The sequence below is a fragment of the Ascidia mentula genome, chromosome 7 (assembly GCF_947561715.1).
Source record: "Ascidia mentula chromosome 7, kaAscMent1.1, whole genome shotgun sequence".
Taxonomy (NCBI): domain Eukaryota; kingdom Metazoa; phylum Chordata; class Ascidiacea; order Phlebobranchia; family Ascidiidae; genus Ascidia; species Ascidia mentula.
Window position 1 is genome coordinate 11,082,814 of NC_138572.1, and position 26,581 is coordinate 11,109,394.

At 35.0% G+C, this 26,581-nt stretch overlaps 4 protein-coding genes across 4 annotated transcripts; 2 read left to right on the forward strand and 2 right to left on the reverse strand.

Moving 5' to 3' along the window:
• The first annotated feature begins 42 nt into the window (after nucleotides 1-42).
• LOC145908489 (uncharacterized) lies at nucleotides 43-4,401 on the forward strand. The gene is made up of 10 exons (XM_082995786.1): nucleotides 43-170; nucleotides 364-467; nucleotides 686-776; nucleotides 840-907; nucleotides 1,798-2,055; nucleotides 2,250-2,385; nucleotides 2,450-3,050; nucleotides 3,280-3,385; nucleotides 3,446-3,628; nucleotides 3,970-4,401. The coding sequence occupies exons 1-10, from the start codon at nucleotides 119-121 to the stop codon at nucleotides 4,132-4,134; spliced, it is 1,764 nt and encodes a 587-aa protein (XP_082851912.1). The 5' UTR covers nucleotides 43-118; the 3' UTR covers nucleotides 4,135-4,401.
• Nucleotides 4,402-4,483: 82 nt separating this feature from the next.
• LOC145909774 (pyruvate dehydrogenase (acetyl-transferring) kinase isozyme 2, mitochondrial-like) lies at nucleotides 4,484-9,560 on the reverse strand. Its single transcript, XM_082997125.1, has 9 exons — nucleotides 9,405-9,560; nucleotides 8,992-9,071; nucleotides 8,173-8,303; nucleotides 7,912-8,108; nucleotides 7,296-7,460; nucleotides 6,888-6,967; nucleotides 6,621-6,833; nucleotides 6,177-6,290; nucleotides 4,484-5,258 (listed from the first exon to the last, which is right to left on the reverse strand). The coding sequence occupies exons 1-9, from the start codon at nucleotides 9,538-9,540 to the stop codon at nucleotides 5,100-5,102; spliced, it is 1,275 nt and encodes a 424-aa protein (XP_082853251.1). The 5' UTR covers nucleotides 9,541-9,560; the 3' UTR covers nucleotides 4,484-5,099.
• Nucleotides 9,561-12,936: 3,376 nt separating this feature from the next.
• On the forward strand, nucleotides 12,937-15,557 carry LOC145908975 (glycerol-3-phosphate dehydrogenase [NAD(+)], cytoplasmic-like). The gene is made up of 10 exons (XM_082996292.1): nucleotides 12,937-12,997; nucleotides 13,157-13,218; nucleotides 13,321-13,498; nucleotides 13,641-13,781; nucleotides 13,864-14,002; nucleotides 14,204-14,316; nucleotides 14,378-14,485; nucleotides 14,552-14,680; nucleotides 15,007-15,116; nucleotides 15,180-15,557. Exons 2-10 carry the CDS (start codon nucleotides 13,181-13,183, stop codon nucleotides 15,274-15,276), a joined length of 1,053 nt encoding a protein of 350 aa, XP_082852418.1. The 5' UTR covers nucleotides 12,937-12,997; nucleotides 13,157-13,180; the 3' UTR covers nucleotides 15,277-15,557.
• Nucleotides 15,558-17,783: 2,226 nt separating this feature from the next.
• Nucleotides 17,784-25,001, reverse strand: LOC145909185 (arf-GAP with GTPase, ANK repeat and PH domain-containing protein 3-like). Its single transcript, XM_082996514.1, has 16 exons — nucleotides 24,785-25,001; nucleotides 24,372-24,478; nucleotides 23,488-23,546; nucleotides 22,550-22,723; nucleotides 22,287-22,428; nucleotides 22,070-22,204; nucleotides 21,707-21,847; nucleotides 21,382-21,467; nucleotides 20,671-20,859; nucleotides 20,503-20,614; nucleotides 20,152-20,306; nucleotides 19,919-20,087; nucleotides 19,135-19,344; nucleotides 18,708-18,803; nucleotides 18,556-18,629; nucleotides 17,784-18,193 (listed from the first exon to the last, which is right to left on the reverse strand). The coding sequence occupies exons 1-16, from the start codon at nucleotides 24,841-24,843 to the stop codon at nucleotides 17,993-17,995; spliced, it is 2,109 nt and encodes a 702-aa protein (XP_082852640.1). The 5' UTR covers nucleotides 24,844-25,001; the 3' UTR covers nucleotides 17,784-17,992.
• Nucleotides 25,002-26,581: the final 1,580 nt, after the last annotated feature.

Sequence of the window (26,581 nt, forward strand, 5' to 3'; positions counted from 1 at the left end):
ACTCTCAGAACAATTTTTAATGTGTTTGTGAAAATATTCGCTATCCACACTGTCGACGTAGCCAGGTGTACATTCAGCAGAATTAGGTCAGGTTTTTTGCATTAACCACGACCTTACTATGTCTGATACAAACGATAACGCGGCTTTTGAAAAGGAGGAAAATGCTAAAGGTTGGTTTTCACTGTAAAATGCAGCAGCTAAATAAATTTAACTTTTATGTTGCAAAACCATCGAACTAATCGCTTGACCAGAAAAATAAAAACAAAATGCAGTTATTGAACCGTGTTTGAACATTAATAATTGTTAGTGATATGCAAAATTGCTTCATTTGAGTTTTTGTCGCTATTTAATCTTACTTCTCAGCAGATGAACAGAATGTTGAAGTAGCAACTCAAAATGACGAACAAAAAGATGGCAGCAGGTTTAGCGAAGACGGAATGGAAACAGAAATTGAAGTTTCTTCAGAGGTAATATCATACTCAAAGCAGAGTTTATGCATGTTTGCTTATAAGGCGAGATTGCTCCACCAAACCAAAACCAACTTTTAGTGGCATTGCAGCCATAACTGGATCAAAGCCCCAACGGAATACAGAAAATCCGGGGTGTGTGATTTTGATTCTGAGCTGTGGATGTGCTACAATACTACAATGTGCTTTTGATCATACATTAAATATATGTTTTTCAGGAGCTGGACAAAACCGAAAAAAAGAAAAAGAAAAAGAAAAAGCGTAATACATCAAGCTCTTCAGCCGATAACGCCGAAAGTCCCGTTGATGGTAGTGTTAATGTATAATAAAATACTATAATTATTAATGTATGCTGTTAAACACGTTGTTTAGAAAAGAAAGAGAATCTGGCTTCGAGTGAAAGCGATGACGTTGAGGTAACTTGCACCGATTCTAACGAAGTGAGTATTTTTTAATCACCTCATTCCTAAATGTAAATGTCCCTAATGTAAACGGGAACTTGGTTGTTTAAATTATTCCTCAAGGTGAAGTGTGATTTTTTTCTATCAATGTTATGCTGAAAGACTTCCAAAGTGTTCAACAGAATATCTAACAAATAATTGTCATTATAAGTGTAATACGTCATATAATTAAAACAATTTAGTTATAATCAAGGTGGGCGTTATGACTCAATAGAATGAAATGTTTATCTTACTGTCTCGTCAATGACGTTAATAGCCACACAGTTTGTAAATGTGTAGCACGCCTTCATGTATTGGGAACGATACCACGGACTCCCGACAACCATAACGTTTCTTCACCAAACTTTACAATGCCCCAGGCGATGCAATAAAGACAAAACGTTTGTTCACAAAGATAATGCCAACAATCAGTCCTTTTATTCTGTTTTATGACCACTATTTGCACAAAAAAGGACAAATGCGCAGGCAAATTCAATGGCTTTGTTATTGTTTTAAATCTACATGGTAGTATTAAAGTAAATCACATTTATGGGGAGAAAAAAGTGAGAAGGTGAAAGTGCGTGACGTGTACGTATTTTTGAGATTTGTATTTTTTTTCAAGATTAATGTCTTAAAAAATACAAACGCGCTTATTATCGATTTGCATACTTGGTTTTTTTTTATCTAAACCTGCTTGTTTTGATCCAATGCGGACTATTTAGTTATGTAGTGCATTGCGTTCATGCGAATTTAAGCGCCCACACATTTTATTCAATTGCGGCATTAGAGTCCGCTTATTTTTTGTCTGGGCTGATTGCAACCTGGTTATATAGTGCACAGTGTTGATTCACCAGACCTACACATGAAAAACGTTTATTTTTATGTTGCAGAAACCTGTAAAGAGAACTTGGATGTCAAAAATAAAACATGTGAAGACGACACCGCTTTTTGCTTTGCTCGCTTTAAAAGTTTGCGTCATTCTTCCCATCAGTATCTACGCGTGTGACGTCATAATAGGTTTAAACGTGTTAAGTGATCAAACTGAAATGATGAAAGAACACATTTCGGAGAAATATTCAAATGTTTCTTATGAACCATTTATTATGTTGCAGTACAGACACAATCACACTGGAACACTTTTAAAACACGTAAGTTTAAATGTTAGTTTTGACACAATGATTTGTTTTGCTTTAAAGCGAGCGAATCTCACACGAAAAGTATGTTGGTTTTCTTGGATTTTAATGTGGCAAATGACCATAAGGGACAGTTATATTACATTACTTACATTTTTTGTGATAGTTTTAATTCTTACACACTAATTCTATGGTTTTATAAATCACAGATTGAAAAAGCCGCGGAATCGCACCATATGTTGGTGACAAAAAAACACAATTCAAAAACCCCAGAAAAACAACCAGAGGAGAAAGTTGTTTTGTCGAGTGTTACGTCACAAACACCTTCCTACATTGTAAACACGGGTATGTTTATGTTTTAATTGTGCCTAAACATATTAATCATCCATTCATCACTCGTGTTTTGCAGGAAATACAACAAGCGAATTTATAAACACCACTACAGTTCATATAACAAATCAACAACTTAACATTACCAGCAACGTGACAGTGGTCATCTCTAACACGACCTTAATGCAAGAAAAAACAACCTTTGACACGACAGTTATTTCAAATGAAACATCATCAGTAACAACAACATCAACCTTTGATTTGACCAGTACACCAGCGACATCTGATTCATCAAGCGTCGGTTACCAAACAACAGATATTGATCAATTTACATCAGAACCACATGACCAAACCACCTACTTTATTGAACGTGACCAGTCCAACCAATATTGCTACGATAATGTTTTTTTTGTAAAACTACATCAGGAATATTCTGCAAAATATCAGCTTGACTGGCACTCTAGCGTGGTAGCAGACTTACAGAAAAACCAGCAAGCTTTGTTTTTTATGTTTACGGTACTTGGAGTACTTTTTATCATATCAAGCATTGTAATGAGATGCGATATATTCCTCAACCAAAAGTGGTCCTCTTATTTAATAACTACCTTTCTTCTCTACGCAATATCAACCAGCTTAACAGCACATGCCTTCTTTTTGCAAACATCAAAAGGTGGACTTAGGTATGTTCTGCTTTCCATCACATGAGTATAATCCGATGGCTGAAGTCTCGTCAACGGGCAATTTATTTTATAGTGGTTAACTTGCCTGGATCCAATGTTAAATATTTTATAATAAAATAATGCATTTGAACTTACTCACTAGTTAAAAAGAATCGTAATCAACTTTTTAAAGATGTCATTTGCTTTTGTGGAACTTCCGACTTGAAAAAGCAACAATATTACATTTTAGGTGTTTCCTGTGTCGCTTCCGTGCCGGTTGCGAAGACATTGACCCTTGGAACTTGAAAACAACGGGAGATTTTCTTACCGAGGTCAACTGGACTCTTGTGGCATTTGTAAGTATTTTATACTGACTCAGTTACCCCAAAAACTAAAATGTTCAACATTTGTTGCAGCTAAGTATTTTGTTCAAAGCCTACGACTGCCTTGTAATTGGGTGCGTTACTCTATGGTTTGTATTGGATGTAAAAGCGGACCCAGCGTGGTTCACATTTCTCAAAGTGTTTGGTTGGATTGTGATCTTCCCACTGATGACATTTACTCCCTTCTTCGGAGTTCTTGCGTTTGAAGTTTTACCGGTAAGAATAAAACCAAAACATTTTACTTACCTGCAAAACAAAGTAATTGAGGGGTTTAATGCCATAGTACTTTTGCATAATTTACCCTATTCCAGTTTAGGGTGTGTCCCAACATATAATGATTGGTAAGATCTGCTTGGTAATTCTAAGATAATCTGGCCCTCCTTTAGGCATTGCCTTTTTATAAGTGACAACAATTTAAATCTATTTAAAAAGGAAACTGATGATGCTTATAACACATAGGCGAAATCGGTTATTTTAATGAATCTGTTGACATCAATCAAAGGCTTGTTGTTTCATTATTACCCATGATCAATATGATAATGAATATACTGTTACAGGGATGTGGCTTTGTGCAAACTACTGAAACGTTGGCTATGACAATTTTATTTGGTATTGGATGTGCTTTCTGGGGAGTGGGTTTGATCGTCCTGCCAATATTTTGCAAACTGCGAATGTGCGTCGAAAACACTGAAGATGAAAACAGCGAAGAAGACTTGTATTAGATGTGGCATTAAATTGTTGTTAAAATGACATTGGAGTGAGGCCAACTACATACATAACATTGAAACGATTAGAGTGATTGATATTTCACGAAGTGCTGCCTTGTTTTGAAGTTTTGTTGCGTTGATTTATGAGTTTAATAAGTGTGATTTTTATCTTGTACCGAAATGTAAATTGTTACTAATACACGAACTTCTTCTCAACACCAAACTAACCTTATTATGTAGACTGAACATGATGTAGTGCTGTTTTGGAGTAAAATATTTTACTGGGCAGTCGTTAATTGATGGAAGAGACTTATGTACACAATAACCAAGAAATTGCTAAATTGTATATAATAGTTATCGAGAATGAAACAACCAGCGTAATTTATTTTGCCAACAAAAAATACAAACGATTTGTAAGACGATATCATGCGGCAGTACAAATATCAAAGCAAAAGGACGTAATTTAAGATCAATTGACTGAAACAAATGCACGATTTTCCACTAAAAGCTGGTCATGGCAAAACTGGAACATTAAAAGGTTATTTTTGGTCACGATTTAAGAAACGTTTAAAAACGTATGTTGTCATGGGACAAGTTATGCATACAGATAGATATTCAATTGATTCGCCGAAACACACAGCTTTATTACTTTTCTGCTGAATGTTTGACAACAGTGAAACTAAAGGAAAAATCTAAAAGGTTCGCTCGGCGGAGACGCAGCATTCACTCAGTTCACAACATAACAACTTTGCGCAATATTTTACCAAGCCACAAAAATTCGCCAAAACACCAATCCATAGCACCTTGTTTCCAGGTACGTCCCATAAACTATACAAATTTACAAACACCACGCATACAGTCAAATTGCACAGCATTATGAAGATAAGACGCCGACATTTTGAGCGCTAAAAGAAATAAAACGATAAACAAACAAGACTTTGAACTGGAGTCACACTCACAAATATTTTCGCAGTGAAATTTTAATGTTTATTCGTGTGTCCATTAAATGGATTTCGAAACTGTCGGGTTTTTTGTTTAGCCGGAACCACCCAGTCCCCAGTGAGTTGTGGACGCCTGTATTGTTCAGTGGTGGTTGAGTTGTAAACTGGCACCGTTTCAACTGCCGCTGTTGACAACGACTAAAATTAAAAGACACAGATGAAGAAACAATGCAAATTTAAAGAAACAATATTTATCTTCATAGCCAAGTCCGGGGGGCAGGGGGGGCGGCGGCGCCCCCACCTGGTTTAAAAAAAATGAAGTAGCAATAACGCGCGTCTGTCCGCACCAACTCGTCGCATTTGTAACGTTCGACGATTAATTTGCCTAATATCTACTTTTATTTGCCTATAACCACTATCAGGCTTTCAACACGTAACTATCAAACTATGGACCTAAAAACAATGTAATTCCATCGTTTTTATCTCAGCCTTGCTTCAGAAAACAGCGGCACCAAATAGGCAAACGGACGGCTGGAACCTCAACATTCGCAAAATGCATCTCGATCTTTCTCTGAACTAGATTCCGGTAATTATGTTTGGTTGGAAATGATTATATTACATAAAAAGTTATCGAGCTTAGTCCTAACACTGCCCACACAAAGATTGTTGACTTAGTTTCAGATAAGTTCGCTTGCGTAACTGACATCGGTTGTTGCAACGTCAGTCTCGCAACATGATATGCCTACAAGTCTGGTACAGGTTGGTTTCGTCTCACACCGATCTCGTGGTGTGTTCATCGTTAACGCCGCCCTTTGGCTGATACGCCTCGTGCATTAAAATTTAGAGACAGTTTTGCGATCGTTAATGACGCCATAGTAACAAATTATGACGTCACAATTTAGCCCCCCCTGGAAAAATAAAAACTAGGCGCCTATGTTTATCCTAACAATGGCCGTTAAACAATGGCAGAAAAATCTCACAACAAATTCTGTTGCATTTTTTAGTCTTGAAACGGTTTTGTCCACCAGGATATAATTAACATCTCATTCAAAGCTAGCAAGAGTGCAAAAGGTTGGAAGAAAAGTTCATGAATAAACATGACTTGTTAAAAATTACCTTTAAATACACATAAGCATCTGTTCCATGTCCGTCCATGGATTGTATTTCCAAATCTCCACCAAGATATCTTGCATACAGTCTTGATATTGGTAGACCATAACCATATCCAGCCTGTACAAACATAGTGGAAAATTCCTATAAACCTACTGCTATCAAGTCACAAGAAAGTCCACATTAGCCATAGCACAACAACTGTCGTGTACCAACAAAGTTTATGCAGTGCTAACTATTGCTTCGATTTTTCCAAAATTCTGAGTGAGTGTCATTTTGTCGCAAAAAGTACACTTAAAATTGAAAGTTTATATTATCAGTAATCTGTAAGTATTTCAAAACACACATTTAATGATTTTGCTTCAAACAATAAACGAAGTTTTAATGTGTACATATTTCAGATAAAAATATTAAAATATAAACAAAATACACTGTAGTAGCTTAACTTACCAGAGGTGCATTTTGAATGTCTTGACCTTGTGGTGGTCTTGGAGCTGTACTGTACAGATATTCAAACCACCTTGATGTAATATGCCTTGAAGCACCTCCTCCACAATCTGAAATTCGGATTCCACAATCTGATTTACCCTTGGTAACACACACGTTGATATCAGGAACATCGCATTCATCAGAATGTTTTTCCATTGTTGCTCTCATTGCATTCTGGTAAAAAGATTTGTAAAAAAATGCGACCATAAATATAAAGCATATACAGACCTTGAAAAGTTCAAAGCAGATGTGATGAAGATGTGAAGGAACGTAGATCACATTAACTTGAGATGAAGTTTCATCTGATGCTAAAATAATAAAATTAACAGTTCAGTACAGTTTGAATACCTACATAACAAGATATTAATTATCACTGATGATAACTGAAACAACATTTCAATTGTAGAACAAAACTTCCTTTTATCATTAATTATTCAATGTAGGGGGCATTTTTTTGCACAATCAACTTGTGTTATTGTAGCAACTCTTGCCACAACACAATTCAAATCGTAGCAACCACAAAATTATTAAGTTAGAACATTATGACTGCACCAAACACTCACAGAACTATTTTGTACTGTTTAACAATAGACCAAACGTTCAGTAGAAATTTAGGGTAAAGATAAAGCCCTTTACCATTGTTCACTTCAATGCGAAGGGTTGGGGCACCCAGGTAATATTGTTCACACAAGAATTTGGCACTGTTATATGCATCTTCTACAACAAGTTGAACATCACAGTTGGCGTCAATAGTTCCATACAGGTCAGGCCTTCTCATTGCAGTGTCTCCAAACAGTAAAACTGGAGTAAAATATTCTCTGTTGTCATTGGTAATAGAATACTTATAATAAAGTAAAAGTACAAGTGTTTGTATATTTCATTCCGTTATCTAAGTAGCAATCTTCCAAAGAGGCCAAAAATTTTGGTACATAAGACAACAGTGTTTCTTAACCTGAAAAATGCTCATTAGGGGATCACATGCATTTTTATAAAACCCCAAACAAAAAAGTTTATAAATAGTTTTGCTTCACATTTCTGACAGTTTATTGCCAAAATATCTCAAAAAGGTTTCATGAACCAAAAAAGGCTGAGAATCCTGTGTTATATTTATTCCTTTAAAGTTTATTTTGTTTTTAAGGGATATGTATAGAAAAAATAAAAGTGAACAACTACAAACAACAACTGGAATGAATTTTGGCAAAAATTGAGAAGTGTTCAAGAATTCCAATATTAAACAGTGCATATGACTCACTATGTTGATTAATTAAAATTCGGATTCCAATCCTGCTTGTGTAAAAGCGATCAAGGAAATATTGTATCTTGTCTTGATAATCTTCTTCTCGCGTATGGACATCATTGCAACATTCCTTCCATTCCATTATTCCATGTGCCATAGTTTCAACAACATTGCGATGTCGTTGGATGATAACTTGTAAAACTTTATTGAACCTTTAGACATATTAAAATTCTTCATAACAAACAATTGAGAATGGAAAAATAGTGGCACACTAACTTTTCTAAGCTTCCTGAATCCGATTTGTTTTTGTCAAAAGCAATAACATCTTCAAAAGATTGGCGATACCATGATGTAACAAGACTAGTTGATGACATTGCCAATAATGAGTCAGGAAGTCTGTTCATTTCCTATTACAGCAATAATAATTTATAACCAGTAATACTAAGCTTAATTCTTGGTAAAAACTTTATAGTCACAAATCAACAATACTTTTTAGAAGGATGTTCTTTATTGTTTCTTAACCTGGGGGCTTTTTTAAAAGGCTAACAAAGATTTCCATAAAGTTTAACCTGTCATAAAATAAAATAGTTTAAAACAAAAGGCTTGGCTGTGATCAGTTAGGGTACTAGAAACATCATACAATAGAGAATGAATATAACTGTTACAAAATAGAATGAGTAAAATCATATGAAAAAAAATGAACAGAGCTAACTGCAGTTCTATATCATCATGCATGACATCTGCATTTAAAAAGACTTTGTTTCATGCATGGGTTGGATTCGATAAACACTCAGTCACAAATCAGAAGCCAAATAGTTATAAAAACACTTTAACATTTTTTGTTGAAGAATAGTTTCAGATACAAAATGTTATGAAGCATCTAAACCTGATGTAATTCTGATCAGTATTTAATCCCTAGATATTTTGCAAGGTGTTTACATTAAATGCAAGTACAAGTTATGAAATATGCCTCACAGCAAACAATGTTCCCAATTGGTACAGTGGTGTGTACAAGTGCAACTGATCCGTTTAAATATAATTTAATTCTTGCAAACATTGGCTAGAATGTGCATGAAAATTTCCATTAACATTTACCTTCATCATATTGGCAAGCCTTGTTGGCAATTCTTGTCTCAGCCATCGAAAGGATGATTTTTCATCACCAGTTTTTTGGGCTGCAATACAATAATACAATAGCAACACTTATACATATATTTTGCTATTCATGAAAAGTAATAAAAATCCAGCCAAAAAGTTGAAGGGGTTAGTCACATACAAGCGTTACTAAAAATAGTCCTCAAAACAACATTTGTTTGCCCTTACTCAGCAAAACAGCTCACAAAGTTAACAAGCTAATATTGACATAAGGCAAATGTAACGTTGAAAGTGCAGGACCTATATGTTACCTCAAAATCATCATTGAAAAACAACACATTGGATTGCATTTAGTAGCATATAAAATAGTTTGATTTTTAAAATTTTCATTAAAATTTAAAATTAGATCTCACCAAAATCCAAAAATTGTCTTAAAGAAAGTGGGCTTGGTGAAAAGCGACTGTAATGATCAATCATCTTTTGCATGGGAAAATCCACTGCATGGGCAGCCTTTTTGTGGGACTGGAGAAGTTTCCCTAACAATCGCATGTTAGCTTATAGTCGTAATATACCTTTGAAACATAAAGGATACAACATAACAATCAAAGAATAGCTAGCGGTTTGTAAAAAAAAACAGACTTAGTCGATATTGAATTATATGCATATGCATGTCATATGCAATTGTTATTGTGTTGAAGCTCCTCATACATTGCAGCAAAAATCGATTGCAAACAAAACTATATTTAATTGCACTAAATACTGCACAATATCTTTATATTATAACACTAGCAAATAAAAGTACGCTGGCCACATCTATATTTACCATCATGTATTGTTATTAAAACACAGTCATTGCAAATCAAATTAAACAAGTGCAACCCAAACAATTACAACATTCAACCTACAAACGCTTCCAACTGGATCAGCTGGTTTGATTGAGTGGTTAAAAATTGAAAACTTTCCGCATCAGCAGTGGACTCGCGCAGCACACACGCGCGCACGTACGCTACTTGGAGACAATACATTCTTATCAACCACAATGTTTTCGTGATTATAAACAAGATATACAGAAATCATTGTGATTTTTTTAGCAAATTTTATTCATAAAATTATCACTCGTTTGGAAAGGATTTTACTGAAAAACTCTACGTGATCAAGTCTTTTTTTCAATAAAAAGTCTAATTAACAAAAATGATGCGTGGCTTCCACAACGATATTCCACCGACACCACTATAAAAATGCCTCGATCAGTAAAAAACTTTTTTTACTCTTCAATAACAAGCCAAGAAGAAAAGTCCAAAAGTTTGCATATAGGCTATAGGCAAAACATGTCCGGTAAAAAGCGCTTATGAAAATACAATGTCCATAATGTTTTAAATTTGATACGTTTTGAAATGAATGTTTTGAAATTGACATCATAATTAATGTGCTGGGTCTTAAAAGTTTATCAACTTTACCGTAATGTATCAAACTGAAATTGAACTTCATCAGATATGGAAAACCGGGGCCCGAAAATGTCCAATTTGTGGCAAATTTTCCTCCCGCCGAGATTTTTACTTTTTTCGGCAGTCCTTATAAGTTTCGTGTTGCTGTAGTGGTTTTGTTTTATTGTTACTATTTTCGTTTTGATTCCATATTGAATCCGTAATACGGTTGTGATTTACGTTTTTTAACAATCGTGTAACTTAAATTAGTGGTAAAGTTCTTTCAAAAACTTTTGCTGTCAAACAAAAAGCAAGGATTTCACAAGAAGGTAACATATGGTGCGTAAAGTGCAAAATGCGGCTTCGTGCCTTAAAATCATGGGTTTCCTGTTCTTGGCAGTAAACTGACACCCGAGGAAGCCAAACACTAATGATGCCGTGTCGAAGATGTCAATAAATCATTTACTATTGACATGACCGCAGAACGAAACGAGAAAGGCCCATGAGGAATTTTAAGAAGTTTGCTTCCATGGATGAAAAACCAACGAATGCATTTACTGCAATATCGAAATTTCTTGATGGTTATCTACCGAAACTTGTGAATAGCGCATAAAGGGGTAACGCTCATTGCACAATAAAAGTTCTTGCATTTTGTCGTATAACACTTGTGAACCTGCCACCCAGTCCGAGTGGACCTTTGTTACTTCCCACAGGTTAGGAAACTCTAGTTTAGGGAGGATGTTGGGGTACGACTTTAATATTCAAACATTATCTTAAATTTGCAATTAGTTATGTTAGGTCTACAAATGTATTCTATATATTTTTCTGCTGTCAATATGTCTACGACGATTTCAATGATAAATCAAATATGCTATGGTCCTCCTTTTTCGCTTGTATGTTAGCTTGTTGGCTCACGAATTCATTTGCTAAACGTGTGCAGCACCTACTGTTCTAAATGAACAAAACAAGTTTTGTAAAAAAAATAAAAAAACGTGGGTTTGGCGCTGTGATCGCCAAACATAAAGGGTCTGCGCAGTGGGGCGATCCTGCTTTGCTATGCGAAAGCATGGTATTACTTCTGCGTTGTCTGATTACGGTGGTGGAGATCCTCGTCTACGCATGTGAAGGTCGCCTGACAAGTTGTGCGCTTGCGCACCAGTGTACCTTGGCCACAATATATACCCCGTGAAGCCACTGAGCTACTCTAGCTCAGTTGGTAAAGCATTGGACCTGGTTAGCCCAAGGTCGTGAGTTCAAACCTCACCGGGAGCTTGGTTTTTCAGATCTCGCTCCGACTTGTCGGAAAAAGTGGCTGATCCAGCTTGGCTGTAATGCCTTGGCTGCAAAGCCTGTGAACCTTATAACATGGGTTGTGTTGATTATTTGTCCAACACGACAAAGATGCTGTAAACCAGGGTCCGCAACCACCGAGCTTTAGGCAATTTAGTTTCACATTTAGACTTCAGTATTTTCTACCATGTTTTTCCAGGTTTTAGCTGAAAATCGTAATCGAAACAACAAACAACACATTTGAAATCGGGTGGAACTTTTCTCATGGGAACAAATATCTTTAAACATCTGCCAGGTATTCAAAAAACTGTTTTAATGTATAATGAAAATTTAAGAATAATGGGAAACAATGGAAACTCTCTGGAATTACAACATAAAAACAACAAATTTTGAACCTTTTGGATCTTAGACGCGCCATGGAAACAAAATATTGAATGTCAGGTGTGGAAATGCAAACAAAAGTTCCCACCCTATGCAAATAACAGCACTGTAACTCGGACTTTGTACTAACGAATATGTTTATCCCATCATGACGGGTTTGATCAAAGTTCAAGTTGAAAAATGGTGTGTTCAAACTATCAGATAACACTTTTCACAGTTAATACCAAAACAAAAATCCACCCACTAAAAATACTGTGTTCTTTGAAGGAAGGTAAGGCCTATTGCCTATATACCTACAACGGCGGCGAAACGGAATTTTCGTCGCTTGTCAAAATTTAGGGCGATACGAATGACGAAATGTTTTTTGCGTGTTTCTAAAACACGGAAAACTCACCCTCAATAGGCCTATTTTACAAAACGTTAAAAAAATCGACGCCCATGCCTACAACGTCATATACTGTTCGAGTTTGACAAGCCTAACTAATGTGAAGTTTGTAATCTCGTTTTTCAGCGATTAAGATTAGTGAAACTATTTGTTATTATGAAAAACATGGCTTTGAATATTTTTTTGGCGATTTAATTGTTGCAAAACGGATCCAAGTTTTCCCACTGACGCTGTGTTTAAACTCATGAGATAAAACGCCTTGGTCGCTGGCAAACCTGCATGAATGCGTGCCCATCGATTAATTTAACTAATTAGCCTTCTGCAAAACTCACGCTTTGAGTGTACATTTCCAAAATGAAAGGACGCTGTTTGTTGTTCTGTTACCTACTTGCATAGCAAATTTTTGGCAAATTTGTCTCATGAAGATGAAAAATCACGTGACCAATATCGTTGTAACGAATAAGGTGTCAATCAAGGTGGTGAAAGGTAGTTCGAAGGTGACGAGAGCTGCAAGGCGCGAAAGTAGGTAATAACGAAATGACCTTCGAGGCATTGTCTTTGCAATGGAGTTTTCGATTGTATATGGTTGCATGGCAATTAAACGTTGCATAGTTTCCTGAATTTTAAAGTAACACAGGATAAGTGAATCAGAGTGCAGCATTAATTCTTTTTTGTGGTGTTCTAGATTCTCTCACGAAAAATATCTACCATGGCAAAAAAGGTCGCTATCATAGGATCTGGTAACTGGTATGTACACGTGTTGCAGCAATAAATTTTTGTAGATTGTAGTACATAGCTGCAATATAGGCTAAGTTCAAAAGTTTACAGGCAGTACATTTCTATTCAAAGGGGCTCTGCCATAGCCAAAATTGTGGGGAATCGATGTGCTGCTTCAGACGATTTTCATACGGATGTTCACATGTATGTGTACGAAGAGCTGTGGGAAGGACAGAAATTAACTGAAATTATCAACACTAAACATGAAAATGTAAAATACCTACCTGGCCACAAGCTGCCCCCAAATGTTGTAAGTCTCCTGCATTTGTTTTGGTAATTTATTACTTCTTGCAAATTTATGTATGAAACAGTATGTCAAGATTACAACTAAACAAATTGTTTGTTTTCCTGGATGTTTGCTTTTTTTCACCTATATTTGCGGCTATTGTTAGGTGGCAGTGCCTGACCTGGTTAAAGCAGCAAAAAATGCAGACCTGCTAATCTTCGTTGTTCCCCATCAATTTATCAGAAGACTGTGCAATGGATTAAAGGATCACATCAAAAGTGATGCCATTGCAATATCCTTAATAAAAGTAAAAGTTTTTATGTGTATGTAAAAATATACTTTAAAAGGTCATAATCGAATTATGGTAATGTACATATGTATTACCACAGGGCATGGATCATACTAAAGAGGGTCTTCAGTTGATAAGTGATGTGATCAGACAAATTTTGTCTATTGACGTTTCTGTCCTAATGGGTGCTAACATTGCAAGTGAAGTTGCAGATGAAAAGTTTTGTGAAACTACCATAGGTACCAATAATTGCAAAAAAATATTATAAAAACTAAAAAATGGCTGATCCAGCTTGGCTGCGATGCAAGTAAACCTAATGCTCTATTTTTGATATGATAGCTGTGATCACCAAGTAAGAATGTGTACAGTGGGGTGATCCTGCCCTGTCAAGCGATAGTACGCGACTTTCTCTGTTGTCATAAAAAAAAATTTTGTAATAGGATGTTCAGTAGATGCAAATGGTCAACAGTTCAAAAACCTTTTGCAAACACCAAACTTCAGAATTTGTGTTGTGAATGATCCACATACAGTGGAGATATGTGGTGCCCTGAAGGTACATAAATTCTTACACAAGAAATTGTTGGAATGTGTTAGACATCTCTTAACCTTTCCAGAACATTGTTGCATGCGGTGCAGGATTTGTATGTGGTCTTAATTATGGAGACAACACTGTATCTGCTGTTATTAGATTGGGTCTGATGGAAATGATAAAGTTTGCTAAGGTTTAATTTTTTTTTATTTATGTGATGTTAACATTGTAAGAATGCTGTTTTCATTATTCCCTGTAGGCCTTTTTTCCTGACAAACCACCCCAAACTGCAACATTTCTTGAAAGTTGTGGTGTTGCTGATCTTGTCACAACTTGCTATGGCGGCAGAAATAGAAGAGTTTCAGAAGCCTTTGTAAAAAGTGATAAGGTAACAGTTGATATGTTGCTATGGTTTTATTTATTGTTTTGTGGTATTTACAGTTTTGACTAATGCTTTAATGAAAAAACATGTATTTTGACAATATGTCTAGAGACCATTTTTACCTATCAACATACTTGTGGCTTCAAAACTTTTTTAAATATCTTTTTGAACATTTGACAATTATTTTGTAAATATTCTCATATTATTCTGTGCATTGTACCTTAAATACTGAATACATAAAATGAGTCGAGTCTTTCAAGTCATGAATTGCATCAGTTGGTAGACCGAAATTTTGGGGCCAAAGTTGTAACAAAAACATGGTTTGCTTTCAGACAATTGAGGAATTGGAAGCAGAAATGTTGGGTGGCCAAAAACTGCAAGGGCCACAAACTGCTGAAGAAGTTTATAAAGTTTTGGAAACATTAAAGATTCCAGCAGATGAGTAAGACCATATTTTAAGTGCTGTTGTTGTACTATTGACAACCCATGTGTTTCTGCTTTTTAGGTATCCACTTTTTGTTGCTGTCTACAATATCTTCTTCAACAAGCATCCGGTCAAAAGTTTCGTCGAATGTTTGCAAAAACATCCTGAACACATGTAACATTTAAGATAGTGAAGTTGTGCTGTGACTGTTTTGTTGATTTAGCTTGAGTTAATTTGCCTAGATCCAAAAATTTTAAGAAATTGTTGTTGCAAATATACCCTAACGAAATATCAAGCTAATATGCAGAGTGCCCTGCGTAGATTACGTTTTGTGTGTTCGCGTTTGCAGTAATATTACCAAACACTATACCACATTTGCAGCCAAAATGTTATGTAAAAGCAGAAAGCAGCGAACAAAGGTTTCCGTAAAACCTTACAAATGTTATTAGTCAACACCAAAGACCTTTTTAACTCGTATTGGATATTGGTATCAATCTAATAGTGTAGCTAAATAGGCCGTATCGAATCCCTGCTGTGGGGTATATCCGGAACAGATGTGGTTAACCTGCGACTACGTATCTGTATTTCTATTAAAAGTTTCGCCGGAGGGAAATGCCCGTCCTGGACACACTCCGAGGACGCCACGAAGCAATCAGTGATGCCAGGGAGTTAATTTACGTTTGGTTGAGCACATATGCATGTGCTGTTGCTGGGGCGAACTTGAGCCAGTTTCTAGCAGCTTTAGTGGGGTTTTAAGCGTATTAAATCGGTAGCTATACTTGGTGCCGGGTGCTGCAAAAAAAAGTACAAACCTCTGGCTAAATTTGCAGAAAAAATTATTCGTTCTCAGTCATTTGTGGTTAATTAATCATTTCGTTTGCAATATCGCACAAGCATTTGCAAGCCCGTTACCATAGGCATTGGATATTTGACAACTTCCGACCCAAGTGTAAACATAATCCCATAATGTGGCCCAAATGATTTATCCATTGAATGTTCTCGAGTAAAGTGATTCATTCAACATCCGGTTTACCACATAAAATGTTCACCTATGCTTTTATTATTGTATTATTTTTAACCCAAGCGATGTATAACGGCACGTGACTAAACCAACCAATAAGCTCCCGATAGTCCAAATATAGATAGTGCGCCTGTTAATTGGGCTCTTTGCATTCGGCTCTACTATTCGGAATCCTCGTTCTATCTTTGGTCTTCTATTCGGTGACAAGGTATACAGCGAACGGCTTGAGATTTATTCCCACAGCCTGATAATAAACTGTTTATTCGGATTCAACCGTTCGCTGGTGAGAAAGGTAAACCCTTACAAATGCAACTGGATTTTGCATAAAAATGAATCGTAGAAGTTGTGGATTTATGCAAGGTCCATCTCTCCCCTACACAATAGGATCTTCCAGGAGGCTCTACAAATCCTTCATGTGTGCTGTCTCATTCAAGTGCAATTTTTTTATAATATATAATTAGGTCACAAGACCCAGCAACAGTTATATGAAAACAAGCCCAATATTGGGAACAGTCGCCAGGTGCATTATTGCAGAGGACCTTAAAACAGGATTTATTAAGTTTAATTGCCATATAAGTCCTTCACATCTAGCCGCATTTGCTACAGTTGCATTATGGCAAACCGACTTTACTCAAGGAGACAAACACTTGAGATCGTACGAAAGTGATAATTATCGTTGAAGCATGAAACGTTGTTTGAACCAACAAAAAAAGAACCCGGGGCGCTGTCAGTGCGTTATAAATAATATGATGAGATTCGAATCCTACAAACCGTCTGATGTCGAACATTTTAGGCCTAAATTCAATTGTAAAAAGTTAACCAAAATTGAATCACAAAAAAAGTTTTGTCTCCCTGTCTGTAGGCTATGGTTCTTTTTGCATTAGGACATGTCGTGTGACCGAGAAGGCTTGATTTTTTTCTTGAAGAGATAGAACATCAATCCGAATCCATAAGTCTTGCAAGAAGTAGATACTCATTAATCAGACAAGCTGTTGAATTTTTCACGCGGGTCGGATAGGAAGAATATAATTATGTTGTTTTTTGTGTAAAGTTTTTTTTAAATGCAGTAAAGTTTTTTGTGTTCGTCGCTATAAATGCAGTAAAGACGCACCTATCAAACCAAACAAAATGTGCCTTACTACATAGCATAGTTCCACAGTGTATGCACCATCGCAACAACGAAGTTTTTAGCGTTAAAAATAACAATACGAAATATTCCCTAGTCGAAAATTGGGTTTTAAAATTTAACGTTTCCGCAAAATATGAAAACATCATGTTGGGAAGCGTAGATATTTCCAATGAAAACGCAAAAATTGTCTGCGCCAAGAACCGATGGTGGTGATTTCATTTAAATGCTGGTATTTTCCTTTGATCTTTAGTGTGGAACATAGCCATATACTAACCCGGCGTGCCAATTCGCCACAATCAGTTTTGGGTTGTATGCGCACCCCCAAAACATTTTTGGATCCGCCCTTGTTAACGGATCATATTATTCTCACCGAAAAATGTTTGTTATTATTGCGTAACAAACTCAAAATGAATTTCAATAACTGCAAAATTGATAAAAGATGTTGGCAAGCGTCTTATGTGCTGGTATTTCATTTAAAGGACCAAAAGAAAAAAAATTGCTCTCACACTTGATCACCTTTCTAAAGGACAAGAGGAACAACCCTTTTCATTTTACTGCATTAACACAATCATTGTTACACTACATTTTGACTCTACAAAACAACACTAACAATAAATAGGCCATAATAAACCAACGAGAACATGGCAGCACCTCACAAACATGCACAACAAATACTGTATTGAAGAACATAAAGATAAAAAAGTACGTTGCAACGCCACAGAAATACAATGTGATGAAGATTTTTCAAATAGCACTGGTGTACATGTAGTTTACATGCCGTCTCAAATCGTTTGAGTCGTATTGTTGAGGTAATTGTTTATAGGAACCATTTTGTGATGGTTGGTTAGCACTGAGTAACTTGTAGCATTGTGCATGACTGTTCTGTTCAGCAAGGCCAATTGGTGTTTGACCAAGAGCATCCTCTTGGTAAGGATTTCCACGTAACTACAAAAAATATTAGGACATGCTATTCAGGTACAGAGATATTATGTTGTTACTACTATTTACAAAAATTATCAACATCACAAATACTTTTTAGAACAAGAAATCAAGTGAGATGATTTGTTACATAACAGAGCACATACATCTGAATACTTTTGGCTATAGGCTGATTATTTCAGTAAAATGCAATTGTAAATTTTTTTGAAGAGCAAACATTTTGTCAGTTAAAATAATCCAAAGGGGAGTTTGTGGCACCACAAAAAGTACGCAGGAACTTCTATCACTGTAACTAACACTTTCAAACATTGAAAGACATATGTTTCCCCACGAAAATTTATGCCCCGGTTGCACACAAGTAAACTTACCCATAAAAGTAGTTGCACAGATGCAAGATCACCAACAGAACTAGCCACGTGCAAAGGTGTTTGCTCCTCTGGACCTAATTAAGAACATTAATCAGTACAAAACAACATAAGTTAAACTAGAATCAGTCCCTTTACTAATTAATACACTTTACCATTTCTGTTGACTGCATGGTCTTTTGTAGCATATGCAAGCAAATGCATTACAAGTTGAGTGTTACCATCAGCAATTGCAAAGCACAGGGAAGATCCTATGTTTGAAAATAGAGTAGGATTGACAGGGTTTTTGAAACAGAAACAACTTTGGTGAAAAGGTTGCGAAGCACAGTTAAAGCTTTTTGCAAATAGGCATAGTAACAAAATGCTAACTAAATTTATTAAATGTAACCTAAAAAAATATTTTAATGCACAGTAACTGTGAAACTGTTTTTTTTGTGAATTAAAAATATCAATAAATTTTTTAGGTAAAGTCCGAAAAATCACAAACTTCTTTTAAGACAATAAATTTTTAAAACTAATTAAACTTCTACTGACATAATAATGACAAATTAAAAATGTAAAGTTTTGTTGTTAAGTTTTTACCTATATCAGCAGCATACTTTGAAGGGAGCGGCAAAACATATAACTTTTTCACATATTTGTCATGAATAAAAGCCTCCCTTTCATCCCTACTTGCGGTGGGTGCAGGTTTTGGTATAGGGATGTTACTATTTCCTTCCCAAACTGAGTTGCAAATTAGATTCCCAACCTTCTCTATTACAGATCTGCATTCGGAAGGCCAGTCATCAAGCTCTGCCAGTAAGAAATTAGTTCAATTAAAAGTTATGCAACACAATCACTTGTAAACTATAGATTTAGCAAGAGTGGATTTTCTTCTATGGAAAAAACACTTAGTTATAAAAATTCAAATGAAAAATGCATGAGGAAAGAAAATGCCAATCCATACCGGCCGTGGTCAACGTGCCTGTGATATTGATCAACTTGCAAATGTTTTAAACTTTCAAGCAAATGCAGAAATACACTAACCAAATTTATAGGTTTTTTTTCATGTTAAGTTATTTTTGCAACTCACACAAAAAAGCACACATAAGTTTTACAATTTATTTTTATTTATTTGCAAATAGTTGTCAGCTGAAAACCCGTATCGCTCTAACATTATAATTTATGCAAAGAGGGTTGAAATTATGTTTTCTTATAATTGTAGAAATTTGGAAGGATGCAAATAAAACAAGCTAAAAACGTGATATCTCACTAACCAATCACATTAACAATCTGTACTATGCAGTAGTTAACATCTAATATTGGTATGGTTATTTGCATCAACTGTACCCATTTGTATATATATGTACCTAATGATATAACATACCTAATGATCGTATTCTGGAAATATGAGTTCCAAGATTTCTATGAATACCAGAACATTCAATACACATCAAACACCCTAAATTCAATGAAGCCCATGTGGGATTTTCAACACCGCAATCCACACAAACAGAATTCCCAGCAATTTCATTTAAGCCTCTTTCATACTGCATCTGTGAGCAATAATATTACAGCAAAAAAATCACACATTCTCCACAAGTAATTATTTCTTGTAACCTGTTTGTTTTTTGTATGAGAGGAATTGTTTTGTAAACTGAGCATGATTTGTCGTTCAAGGGCAGTTACCCATCTGTCTCTTTCTTCTGCTGATGAAGCAAGGAACTGCCATGTCTCACCATCCATAGACACAAGGTGAAACTCGAAGTTATCATCTTCTCAATAAAATAAAAGTGATTAGCAAACAAACAGTTTGCTAAAACATATAATAGGTCACAAAAAGGTCTAGCTTTGTATGCAAAAATGCAAACATAAATCTAAGTACAGTACTGTCAATATCACTATTTAAACATGTTTAGGAATAACTTAAGTAATGTATAAGACGAAATAATGTTTTAAATGGATTCACACCAGATTTGATTATGGGTGAGGACTTTGTAGACACAGAAGGGTGTTTTCCAGGAACTTTGATCATTGTACGCATGACATACACACTTTTCTTGTGTGTGTTCTCCATATAATCCTTAAAAAAACAATTTAGTTGAACAATCACTTCTTTTAAATTATAACATGCCATACATGCATGTTGCTGTAGTAAGTCAACTTTCCATCATCCTCAAGAGCAACATATTTCTTTTTCCAATCTTTGTTTGTTATTTTCCCCCTTGATGTTCGTTTGAGTAGCCAACCTTGTTTCACTGGAATATTTCTTCCAAAACCCAAATCATTTAAACGCTTCTTTTCATCTGACTCGCTTGCTTTTCTTGCCTACAGCAAAACAAGTTTTATACATACAGACTTTTCTCATCGTGCATATTTATACAGGTTATAACAGTTTAATGTATATAGTTTTTTTCCATTAAAATTTGGGTAAAGTTTAGTTCAGGGGTTGTATGCCAAACATTTCTGTGACCATTTTTAGGGGTGATGTCTTAAATCCTGTTTGCAAAAGATCTTAATTGCTTTTCTTGCCTACAACAAAACAAGTTTTATACACTAAAACTTTAATCATGATGCACATTTATACAGGTTATAATAGTTCAATATATTTTAACATCAAAATTTAGGTAAAGTTTACTTTAGGGATTGCATGCAAAACTTTTCGTGACCTTTTTGTTCGATCAAAAATTTCCATGAAGAGTTATGTTTTAAAACCTCTTTGAACATTGTTCGATCAAAAACAACCTACAATTATGAGGCACTCAAAAAATACCCAACATGCCATTATAAACCAATGCTGGCATACATGCCCTTTGTTGAGCACCCCTGGTTTAGTTGATTCCAACTCACTGAAAAAAGATTTGATTTTCTTCTTGAACTTTTCCTCAAGGGTGTGGGAGTAAATAAGCCAGCAATCGACAAACTACTTTCGCCAACTAAAAAACAAAAGAATTTTTGCTCTCACAGCTGGAAATTTGAAATGAACAACTACAGAAAGAAATTATTCACATACACATCAGAGAATAAGTAAAGAAACACCAAACTTAAAATACAGTGGACAATATTCTGCTAAGGAACCTAAATTTTTCTTTAAAAACTAAGTTTAGCTTTAGCTTATAAAATATCTTGGGATTTATCTTACGGTGCAAAATGATCAATTATTTCATCAACATACCAGGAGTACTGTTATTTGTATTGTAAATTCCTGATGAAGTGCTAACAGATCGATGAAGTGGTGTTGAAGGTGTACTATAACCACTTACAGATGATGAAACATAATCAAGTTTTCTTCGACTTAATGATACTCTCTGTGCAACTACCAAAGCAGAAAATATAGTTACGCATATGACTTTGTTTTTTTATTTTGAATTATTTTCAGCTCTGTGCTGTTCTGGCACTTCACAGCATACCATTCATAAAGAAAGTGTATTATAAATTAACTTGGTGGTTTGTGCCTATTCAAACATTTTTGTTGAATTCGTTTGATGCACAACAATATATGTAAATGATTCTGTTTTTCAGTTACATAAAAACTTACTGTCATGAAATACTCGATCAACGTTAAGTCCATAAGTAGCACATGTCTCATAATAGGCACATCTCTTAAGATCAGAGGCAAGTTTTTTGGCACGGTCATCAGATACTACCCTGGGATTGTCTGATGAAATAGAATCTAAGGGAAAGAATGGGTTTGTATTTCTTCTAATCTACAAGAGTTAAAAGTAAGCTATCATGTTTATTTGAAATAAACATACCCTGCGTTCCAACCAATATTAGTGGAACATTATTTAGACTTCTAAATTGGGCAAGTCTTCGAAAATAATTGTAAACAGAGTGAAATGAACCTTCATCATCAAGACTAAACACAAATATCACTCCATCCACCCATGAAGAAAACTAAGAAAAACATGCAAAAACACAAGAAAAAATCAGTTGTATGAACATGCAAAGCAAAAATTAATCAAACAGAAAAGTTACAAATATACAAGCAGATATTTTACAAATTCAACTAACATACCTGTACTTCAGGTGGCCCTCCCTCATCTCTAATTAACAATAAATAACTCTGATTGTCAACCACAATGTCTTTCTTGAATCTCCCACCTTCTGGAGATTCTTCACGGACATAAGAACCAGTAAGAAATCGATGAACTAACGCAGATTTTCCACTGCTTATATTACCCACAATTCCCTGCCAAAGAAAATATGAAGTACATTATAAAGTGTAAGACCACTTCCAACAACACAGGAATATTTCAACTAAAATAAATTTGTGTGGCAAATTATGTAAATACATATATATATGTGATTAGTAAATCAAATCTGGATCCAAAAAAACCAAAGGCCCCTGGCAGGCTGTCGATCGCACACCGTATCAATAATAATGTATTAAAATCCAAACACAGCGATCTTCAAACAGCTCAGATCGATTTATTTAGAGAAAAATATATTTCGCCTAAAACGGCATCATCAGTTTCTCCATATATATTTTTCTCTAAATAAATCGATCTGAGCTGTTTGAAGATCGCTGTGTTTGGATTTTAATACATTACATATATATATATATGTATGCAAGTGGATTTTTTCCCAGACTTTCTTTGCCAAAATCGTTTTTAAACATACAATACAGTTATGCATGAATAAAAACAATCTGCTTGCATGAAAACATGAACTTGATTTTGGGCATGATTGCAGCTGTTGAACAGCTGTAGGTTAGTGTGTAAAGTTATTGATTTTTGAAGGTAATTAGTACAAATGCTTTTGTATTAAGTAAGTTAATTTCTATGTCAATAGGCTTTATAAGTTCAATTTCAGCATTGCATTTGTTTGTTGTTTTGAATAAAAGGAATATTCTACGATTTTTGAATGCTCTACGATTTTCTACCCAGACTATGTTTAGAGAACAGGTCAGTAAATGGAACATGCTAAAAAAGTGTGAAAAAGCATGATACTTACAAGACAAATTTGAGGTACAGCTTTGCTTAATGTCCACTCTTGACTGTTAACAAAAGAATCTGCAAAACAGTTTGCCAAGTTAATTCCACCTGTTTTAGCCAAGTACCCACTTCAAATAAAAAAAATTATCGAGGATCACTGATATTACGAGAACAATTGTTATTTTTTACTTATAAGAGCTAATATCGGTGTATGTGCCTGAAAACAGTTAATTGTGGCATATGTTCAAGTCACAGTAACTTCTAATTTTGTGGTTGTGTGTTCATTCTTTGCTTTAACACCTTAACCATTCCATTAATCACAAAGCTATTTTTCGTTTCATGATTATTACAAATGTTTTTGTGCCCCTTTCAAAAGACCTTGGATCCCCAGGTTGAGAACCGCCGAACTCCACACCTTATCTTAAAGGTGCTTGCACATAAACTGTATACTTTACAAGTAACTTATCTGCACAGTTCATGGCATTCCTGAGAGCAGGCGTTATGACAAAACACATGTAGATCAATAAAATCTTTACAGTATATATGTAGAGCACTCTGCAGGTAAAATTTATGATTGTGCAATAACTATGAAAGACAAATCACAGGAAAAAAACGCCTATAATGTAGTATTTTTCTTCTAACCAGTATACATTACTCCACTTAGCTACCTGAAACCACTGTTAGCTGAACAAATATGTGTTAAAAATATACAAACAAAATTAAATGACACATAACAACAAGGTTTGCAAACACCACAGGAGTTTATTTTGGCGTCAAATTTCTTTCATTTAACTCTTACAAGTTACAATAACAAACTTGCACAATTCTTTACAATAAGTAACATTCAATAAGGGTGGTCATTTATAGATCAAGGACTCTGATAAGCTCCAAATAAACACAAACCTTCAATATGTATCACATGCTCACGGATTTGATTTTGAAGGTTGATATCACCAATGTTCTGAATAAGTTCATACACAGCATATATGTTTGGATGAACTCCCTCGAACCTGAAAATAGACATCAGGTGCCAAACCAATTATGCCATTTACAAAAACTGCATTGTATATGTGATATGTATCAAATTGTCATTAAACTGCACATATCAGCCTGTGCTGGTTAGTGGAGCCTGGCAATGAAGTTGCATGTGTAGAAACAATCGGTTAGCTCAATGGATGAAAAACATTTGTGTAAAATTGTTTTTTAATTGATAAAACATAATTTATTCATCACATTTCACCAAGTAGCTATTTAAAATAAACATATTTATGAATACTTTTTAAGTAAACAAAAGCACACACTGTAAAACAAGTTACCTTTGTATTTCTTGGCGAATAGATGCACTGTTGTTAAGTTCTTGTCTTATACTGTTCATTGTATAATTGCATGATGAAATGTATCCAACATTCACAGAGTTTTGATTTTCAAATATACAGTGCTTGCATCCACAAACAATTTAAAATCCAAAACAAAGTACTTTACATCCTCATACAATTATCTTTTGCACCTTGATTATTACAAGAAATGTACAGTACATCTACAAACAATAACAGTTAATACATATATTATATCAACATGTGAAAATATTTGAAACACAACAACATCATCAATCAGAGCATCTTTAATTTTGTTATTGTCCTCTCAGTCAATTTTGCCAACTTTCGATGTCTAAGTCAGGGTTTCCCAAACTTTTTTGGCCGCAGACCCCATTTTGTAAACCTGTTTTTTCTCGGACCTCCTGTCTTACGTCACATCATTTTGCAAAGTAATCAGCGTTGAAAATACTACTAACTATGTTAACATTATTGATAATTTGAAATTCTTTAGACGCGTAGTAAAAGAAAAAATTGTAAACAACTTTAAAATTGTAAGATACAACGATAGTGTAAGAACCATTCAAAAGTAGAGTAATTGTACAATGAACCCATTGTAAAGCTTACGAAACCAATCCAGTTATGAATTACTGCAGTGATTATTGCTTACGCACTGTATACAACGTACTAATTATTTTTTTGGGTATCATTACGGACCCCCTTGCAGTCATTGCAGACCCCGGTTTGGGAACCCCTGATAAAGGTTAACAAGCAGATGCTCGCTACAGACAAACAAACATAGCTAGCATAACTTTAGAGCAAGGTAAAAACATGGATATAGTGGAGTTTTAATCAGCAAAATTTGACTCTAAAGCTGCTTCTACAATTACAAACCAAATGGCTTTATTAGAAACTACAAAACAATCAGATTTACTCGAAGCAAAATTTCGATTTTACAACAGAAGGTCAGAACCTTTTTGGTGATCATAAAGTTAGCTTTAACAGTAAAACCACAAAGCTAGAACAGAGTTTCCCAAACTTTTTCTCTTGTTACCTCTTTATTTTCACACCCTGGTCATTTAAAAATCCTCTACCCCCCTTCAAGTTTCACAGTTATATTAAATATTTTAAAGAAACTGTTATTTGTAATAAAAAACTGAAAAACAACTAAAATAGCAAGATAACATAATAAACCAGTACTGAATGCTCATGTGGTTGATACTAACCATCGTGTAAATAACATAGGCTTTACGGTATCCAAAAGGCACAATGTTTGTTATTGTACAGGTCTCAAGTTTTTTCAAGTTTGTTTACACAGAATTGTTTTTCTCAACATGAATACGGGTCAATTCAACTTTTTTTTTCAAAAAAAGTGTTAGGCAGGTATATGGCATCCTAGAAAAGAGTCCGATTTTTATACTGGGCACTTTATTTCTAAAGCTATCACCCGTGATTTTAATATAGTTGCACGACAAGGCAAGTCATATTATCCTCCACAAATTTACATCATGTGATTTTTCCACATTAGATTAGACTATTATTTATACCTCTGTGTAAGAGTACATCCGTATTATCTATTTATGCAAATACGTGGCATTACAATATGCGGCAACAAACCTCAATTCCCAGTTCCGAACCTATTTGGCAACAATGTTTTAGCACAACAATGTGCATGAAAAGAAGTAACAATTTAAATCATAAACCAAAAACACACGAAAGCGAAACAAAAACAATTCAGTGGTTGATCAGTTTTACCAAAGCCCTTATTAGCGAATGCAGTGTTTCAAATAATAAATCATT

Bases quoted from the DNA above. Each gene is read 5' to 3' on its own strand.
- LOC145909185 (XM_082996514.1), bottom strand. From the start codon at position 24,843: ATGAACAGTATAAGACAAGAACTTAACAACAGTGCATCTATTCGCCAA. The intron at 22,429-22,549 runs GTATGTTAGTTG...TGTTTTTCTTAG, and splicing joins GAGGGCCACCTGAAGTACAG to TTTTCTTCATGGGTGGATGG. The intron at 20,615-20,670 runs GTATGGCATGTT...TGTTTTTTTAAG, and splicing joins CTTACTACAGCAACATGCAT to GATTATATGGAGAACACACA.
- LOC145908489 (XM_082995786.1), top strand. From the start codon at position 119: ATGTCTGATACAAACGATAACGCGGCTTTTGAAAAGGAGGAAAATGCT. The intron at 777-839 runs GTAGTGTTAATG...CACGTTGTTTAG, and splicing joins CGCCGAAAGTCCCGTTGATG to AAAAGAAAGAGAATCTGGCT. The intron at 2,056-2,249 runs GTAAGTTTAAAT...TATAAATCACAG, and splicing joins CTGGAACACTTTTAAAACAC to ATTGAAAAAGCCGCGGAATC.
- LOC145909774 (XM_082997125.1), bottom strand. From the start codon at position 9,540: ATGCGATTGTTAGGGAAACTTCTCCAGTCCCACAAAAAGGCTGCCCAT. The intron at 8,304-8,991 runs GTAAATGTTAAT...TTGCTGTAATAG, and splicing joins GGCTTGCCAATATGATGAAG to GAAATGAACAGACTTCCTGA. The intron at 6,834-6,887 runs GTCTGTATATGC...TCTTTTTACCAG, and splicing joins TCTGCTTTGAACTTTTCAAG to AATGCAATGAGAGCAACAAT.
- LOC145908975 (XM_082996292.1), top strand. From the start codon at position 13,181: ATGGCAAAAAAGGTCGCTATCATAGGATCTGGTAACTG. The intron at 13,782-13,863 runs GTAAAAGTTTTT...GTATTACCACAG, and splicing joins TTGCAATATCCTTAATAAAA to GGCATGGATCATACTAAAGA. The intron at 14,681-15,006 runs GTAACAGTTGAT...GTTTGCTTTCAG, and splicing joins CCTTTGTAAAAAGTGATAAG to ACAATTGAGGAATTGGAAGC.